General features: G+C 57.4%; 1 protein-coding gene across 1 annotated transcript in view; it reads left to right on the forward strand.

Annotated features, from left to right (window-relative positions):
- Positions 1 to 1,344: 1,344 nt before the first annotated feature.
- Positions 1,345 to 6,668, forward strand: part of PTPN7 (protein tyrosine phosphatase, non-receptor type 7) — a 9,498-nt gene continuing 4,174 nt past the window's right edge. Inside the window, exons 1-5 of the mRNA XM_009999629.1 lie at positions 1,345 to 1,475; positions 1,918 to 2,101; positions 2,529 to 2,613; positions 3,285 to 3,361; positions 6,175 to 6,312. Of these exons, the coding sequence (XP_009997931.1) occupies positions 1,345 to 1,475; positions 1,918 to 2,101; positions 2,529 to 2,613; positions 3,285 to 3,361; positions 6,175 to 6,312 (615 nt within the window). The remainder of the gene's footprint in view (positions 1,476 to 1,917; positions 2,102 to 2,528; positions 2,614 to 3,284; positions 3,362 to 6,174; positions 6,313 to 6,668) is intronic.

Here is a 6,668-nt window from a genome sequence, read left to right on the forward strand (position 1 = left end):
TGAGCGCGGGAGCGGCGGGCAGCAACAGGTAGGCAGCTCCGAACTGTGCGCCCCGGGCCGGGATGCTGGGCAGGGCCGTGGGGACACTGGGTGCTGGCAGCTGAGGCTCTTCCCTCCTGCCGCCGGGAGCTTGTCTGGGGCATCTCCCAGGCGTGTCCTGGCAGAGTGTGAGGGATGGCAGCGGGGGCTGGAGCCTTCTGCTCTGCCCGGGACCTCCCCTGGTCCTGCACTGCCTGGGGCATGGGGATGGTGCACGTGGCAATAGCAGCACTGTCATCCCCAAAAATGCCACCAGGTAGCAGGGAGTCACAGACACCTTCCCAAATGGCACAGCCACGGCCTGGACTCTGCAGGACCTCCCTGAGCTGTTGTGGTACCGGGAATCCAACTCTGCCCATGGAGAGCTCCAGCTCCACAGCATCCCTTGTCCCTTTGGGTCTGTCTCCTCCTCATGGAAGGAGCTGGGATAAGAAGGAGCCTCATGATCCCAGGGTGCTTCCAGCACCATGAAGAGAGGCCAGAGATGGAGCAGCATCACCACATCTCCCTGTCCCTGGGGGGGTTGTCCTGGGGCTGGTGGCAGTGGAGCCCTGGCACCCCCCTCCAGCTGGGTACCCCCACTGCCTCTCGCTCAACCACACAGATAAAGCAGTTTCCTCTTGACAGTTGCTGAGACCTGTGGGATGGAGGAGGCTGTCCCAGAGTCATCCCCCCATTGCCAGAACCTCAAGGGAGTGCCTGGTTCTGTGTCTCCCAACATCAGGAGCTGCCCAGGCTCCTCGTAATGTCTGCAGTCCACCTCATCTCAGGTGTGAAATGCTGCTGTGCTCATGCAGGTCCCAGCTCTCCCTCCTCCCCATCATGTCCCCAGGCTGAAGCAGACATGCTGGAGCAGGGCTGGAAGCACATGTTCCCACAAATGTGGAGAGCATCTTGGTCTCCCCCTAAACCAGACCATGCTTCAGCAACTCCGTGCTTGGGTGTCCTCTGCTCAGTGCAAGCAGACAGCCATAGGTTCCGTGCCAAGGTCTGCAGTGGGTGCCTGAATGGGCTGCAGGGCTGCAGGCACGTGGGAGGGTGAATGTGCTTGGAGCTCTCCCTGTACCACCCACCTGGATGCAGGGGCTGGGACCCTGGTTCCAGGACAGTTGAGGATGGACCCCAAACCTGACTCTTGCTTAGGAACCATCTGGCAGGGGGTCTGCACAGCCTCATGGGACTGCTCAGATCTGACTTATATTTCCAGCTGCTTCTCCTCTGATGGCGTCTTGATTCTCCAGGAGCTCAGGGCTTTGTGTGTCCACTACCTGTGCTTCAGGACAAGGGCTTTGTGGCTGCCCCAGCATGGTACAAGCCTGCTTGGTGTGCTCCAGACTTCATCACAGCAGCCTGACAGCCCAGGCAGCCAGGGCAGACATGGACCAGATGAACAAGCCCAGTCCCTCTGCCAAGAAGCACGTGCGCCTTCAGGAGAGGTGAGGAGGGCCAGAGGGTGCCTTCAGCCCCAAGCATCTCAGCTCAGATGGTGGATACCCAAGGCAGGGCTCATCCCCAGGCCTTAAGCTCCCCCAGACTGCCCTACCTGAGTCAAGCCCTGCCAATTGCCACCTGCTGACCTCTGCAAACACCAGGTCTGAGTGTGGGGGCAGCCCTGACCTTCCCACCAGCCCAGCCCAGACAAAATCTAGACACCATCCTTTGGGGGCTTTCTAGCAAAAAGACCAAATAACCAATTAGTTGCTTGTTCCTCAACCCCCCTTGTCTTATGGGTTCTCCGCCTGGCCCCTTCTTTTCTTTCTTATTCCCTGCCTGGCTTTTGCTCAGTGTGGGGTGGTTTTCACTGACCATGTAGTGGGATGGGCTGTCCTGCTGTCCTGAGACAGCAGAGGGTCAGCCAGGGATCCCTTTGCTTCACAGGAGGGGCTCCAACGTGTCACTGATGCTGGACATGAGCTCGCTGGGGAGTGTGGAGCCCATCCAGCCTGTCTGTACCCCTCGAGACATCACACTGAAGTTCCTGAGGACATCCAGCCATGTGCTGAGGAGAGAGGAGCTCCAGCAACGTGCCCAGAGCATGACACTGCTCCAGGAGGAGTTTTCGGTGCGACTGTCCCCTTCTATGTCCCTCCTCACACAAGGGATCACAGGGGCTGGTGTTGGTGGGGGACTGGCAAGGGTGGACATCTCCAAGCTCAGCTGTGCCCCTTAGTGCTGCTGGCAAGGAAGGCGATGTGGGCAAACAGGGGTGAGGGATGCCCTGGGTATCCCCTGGCTGCCTGCTCCCTGGTGCACATAAGTCCTTGTTGTGTCCCCTGTTTTTTTCCCCCCATGCCAAGCTCATATCCCAGGGTGGTCTGTCCAGAAGCTGTCCAACAAGTGAGAACATGCTCATCCCAGGAGGTGACTTCTCTGCTGATAATACTGTGTCCCTGGGTCAGCCTCTCACTGCCTGTGAGACCAGCTCTACTATGATGAGGGGACATAAGCAGCAGCAATGAGTTTTTCCTCACAGTTCTTCTCTCCTGCAGAAAATCCCACCCAACTTTGTCAGTCCAGAGGAGCTGGAGATCCCTGGACGTGCCTCCAAGGACAGATACAAAACCATCCTCCCCAGTATGTGCCACTGCATCCCTTTGCCTGGCATTTGCCGAGGTGCCACATGCAGGGAAAGGGGGGTGTGGCTGTGCAAGGGGGTGGGTGTGCATGGGGGTGGGCGTGCATGGGGGGTTTGTCCACGGGAGAGGGGCAACTCAGAGCAGCTTTGGCACTGGGGTGGGCACTCCTGGGTGCTCTTGGTGTTCTTGCCATGCTTGCTCCTGCTCCCCGTGTTGCAGGAGCTGGGTGCTGTGCTGTAGGGGGTGTGCTCTGTATTATGGGGTGGTATGTGAGGAGATACTCCTTGGGGTGTATTCCCAGCCCAGCCTGGGTTGCTTTTGCCACCATGGGGGCCTTTCATGTCCCATGGGCACATTTCTGGAGTTGTGAAGGCTAAGAATGTTGCAAGAGGACTCATTTGGGCTCCAGTCAGGTGCTGTGGGGAGGCCCTGGGGGGTCACTGCATGGCAGGTGAGTTATCTGGCAGGTTTGGGCACAGGGGCCTGTGTCCTGCTGTGGTAGCAAGGGTGAAGTGGGGCAAGAAGAGGCCCGAGCGAGTGTGCTGACAGCTCTGAGCATGGCAGGGAGCTGGGAGGACTCAGTCCACCTGCTGGAGCTAAGGCAGGGACGGTGGGCAGGGTCAGGCTCTGAAAGAATGTCCCTGGGGTAACCCCTGCCATGTCTTTCAGATCCTGAGAGCCGGGTGTGTCTCAGGAGAGCAGGGAGCCAGGAGGAGGACAGCTACATAAACGCCAACTACATCACAGTGAGTGTCCTGCCTGCTTGGAGGGCAGGTGGTCTGCCAGGTCCTGCAGCTCATGGCTCCAGGGTGTCGGGCTGCAAACTCCTCAGGGCTGCAGGTGCCGTGCTGGGACCTGCACGGCCTGTCACCCATTGTCCTGGGCTGCCTCGGGCAGCAGTCTGAGCTTCCCAGCCCTTCCTGAGCTGCAGACAAGTGGTTCCACTGTCCCTTCAGGTGGGAAAGCATCATGAGGTGGCTGCTCGCAGCTCCTGCTCATTGGGCTCCCCCGAAGTGGCTTCTTCATCTCTTCCTCATGTCTGTTGTCTGGCAAGGCCACAGGAGGCTCACCATGTCAGCAGAGTCACGTTCAGTCCTTACACACCCAGGAATTTCCTTTCTGATCAGGCATTTTCTTGCAATTTCCCAAGAGGGAAGCTAAGGAAGGAGAGAGAATGGCTTCTTTTTGACATCTGATAGGGTCCCTTTCCAGAGCCTGAGAAATCCCCAGACTCAAGGATGCTACTTCAGGCAGCTTGATTTATGATGATCATTCTCCTGTGCAAATGATCCCTTCCAGGTTGCAGCCTGAACTTGTGGTGAACCAGACATCACCCTAAAACAGGCTTTTGTGTCAGCCAGGTATAGTCCTGCCTGGTTGATAATCTTCTTTCTGAGCAATTGATCTTGTTTCAGCTTCAGGAGGAAATTCTTTGCTGTGAGGGTGCTGAGATACTGGCACAGATTGCCCAGAGAAGGCTGCCCCATCCCTGGCAGTGTTGAAGGGCAGGTTGGATGGGGCTTGGAGCAGCCTGGGCTGGTGGGAGGTGTCCCTGCCCAGGCAGGGGGGTGGGTCTAGATGATCTTTAAGGTCTCTTCCAACCCAAACCATTCTGTGATTTTATGATTCTATCTTTAAGGTCCCTTCTGACCCACATTATTCTATGGTTCTGTGACTCTATGATCCTTCTTCTTGGGATAGCCCAGGGGCACTGGGAAGCAGAGGTGGGTCCATGGCCAGTCTGGGTGTGTGTGGCAGTAAGGAGAATGTAGGAATGCAGGGCTCAGAAAAGTAGCCCCCAAAAGTGCCCTCTGGTGCAATGAACAGACCCCTGGAAGGTGGTCTGAGGGTGCTGCTTGCAGCTGGAGGTGTTTTTTTCTCTTCCAGTGGTGCTCACAGGTGTGGCATGAGCAGCCGTTGGGGTGGAAGCTGACAGGACCCTGTGGGGAGGGGGGAAGCCTGGCTGGACACAGGAGCACCTGCCTGCAGCTGCTGGTGGCTGCTGGGCACAGGGGTTTGAACCCAAGCAGGAGACCACTGCTTGTGGGGTATTCTTCCTGGAGCAGCCTGGTCATGTGCAGCTTTGCATCAGGTGACTCCACCAAGGCTGCCCAGCCCCATCTCACACACTTGTGCACACCCCTGAGAACACATCTGCCCACGTGTTCCTGTGGGGCCAGCACTTCCTGACCCTTTCCTTCCAAGTATCTCCCCAGAGATTGTGAGCACATCAGCAAATGAGCAACCCAGGCAGCTGCTGGCAGGCTTGGGAGGTACAGCGAGTCTGAAGGAGCTCAGCAAGTGCTTGACATCAGCCCCCACCTTGGACTGAATGATTCTCCCACTGACTGGATCCCATTAAATTATTTTGAGCATGAGGAGCAGCTGGGGGGGAACTCACAGCATTGACACCTCCAGCTCTTACTGCAACTCTCCTTCAGAACGGAAAATCATGTTTTCTAGGGAGGTATGAGGAAAGGGAGATACAAAATGTTCCTGAAAATATTCCTACCCATCAGCTGGGCTACTGCAACTTGCTGTGGGACCAAGCTGTTGCCAGGATTGCTGGAAAGACCTGGATTAAATTGCAGGAGTCTAGGGGCACTTTTAACTGATATCTCTTTCAACACAGCCTCAAAGCTCTGCCCAGAGTGCTGTGTACTCACTTTTCCAAAAGCTGTGGGTATTGTGGGTGCTTCCTGCAGCATCCACAGGGCAGCTGGGTCCCTAACTCCTTGCTGTATTGCCAAGTTGCATCTCCAAGTTGGGAGCTGGAGCAAGATGGTGCTGCCCCTGGAAGAAAACTTGCCCACACCTTTGCCTGTGCCTGCCCTCCAGCTCCTGCCCCTGCCTGCTCCCCCCTCTGCTGGGCCAGCAGCATGGCCATGAGCTGGGGTGGGGAACAAGCTGAGTGAGCAGGACTCAGAACACCTTGGAGCTTTTCTGTTTCTTTGGTAATTTTATATTGGGGGAGGAAGTGATGGTGGAGTCAGAGGAGGATTGGAATTGTAAGCAGAGCCTGGGGCAGAGGCAGGGCAGGGGCCTGGGCTGACCACCCCTCCAGGTGCCTCAGACCTAGCCCTTCCACTGCTGGGCGCTGCCATGTCCCCTCCTGAGCCTGGTGGGGAAGCAGGAGTGGTGGGACCCACTGGGTCTATCCCAGCTGCCAGCAGAGCAGAGCTTGGTGACTTCTGCTTGTTCTTGAAATGTCTCTGTTGAGAAGTTCCCTCCTCACACAAGCTCTGGCTCCCCACGACATCTGTCAGCCCGGCTGTTGTCACAGCAGTGACCTGGGGGTGCCTGCAAGGAGCTTGGGTACACACAGCTCCATGGGCTTGCTCCTGTCTTGTGGGACCAGGAACAGGGAGAGGGTGTCTGGTAGTTCCCAGTCACATCTGTAAAAGCATTTCAAGGACAGATTTAGTAGGAAATAGCCCCTGTGGCTCAGCCTCACGCCCGTAGAGGAAAACAAGCACCAGGAGAGCTGAAGTGGCCTGGAGGCAACGTGGGGACACACCAGGGTCCCCTCAGTGTCACCGATGGGCCATGTGCTTGGCAGGGCTACGCGGGGCAGCCCCGGGCCTATGTGGCCACCCAGGGACCCATGCTGAACACTGTGACCGACTTCTGGGAGATGGTGTGGCAGGAAGAGGCCCCGCTCATCGTCATGATAACCGAGCTGCAGGAGCGCAAAGAGGTACCAGAGTCTCTGCCCTGGGCACAGCACCCCAGCCACCAGCAAAGGGGGTGGGGAATAACAACAGCAAAGGGTGGTGAGAGAGCAGCTGTGGAGGCTGAGCACCTGCTTGGTCACTGTGCTCTGCCCTCGGGGGTTACCCCTGACCCATCACCAGGGCTACAGCTTGGCCCCATCCTGCAAAGCCTCAAATGGCTTCTCATTCTCTGAGCAGCTGGATAATAGGATAAGGAGATTAGGGCAGCTCCTGGGAGAGGGAGCAGAGGCTACCAAAAGCAGGGTCCCTCGGGCCTCCCATAGCTCTCTTCCTGGGCTGGGAGCCAGGCTGGGACAGGAGCTGGCAGCACTGTGCCCTG

This window comes from Chaetura pelagica, unplaced genomic scaffold (assembly GCF_000747805.2).
Source record: "Chaetura pelagica isolate M959 unplaced genomic scaffold, ChaPel_1.0 scaffold286, whole genome shotgun sequence".
Taxonomy (NCBI): Eukaryota; Metazoa; Chordata; class Aves; order Apodiformes; family Apodidae; genus Chaetura; species Chaetura pelagica.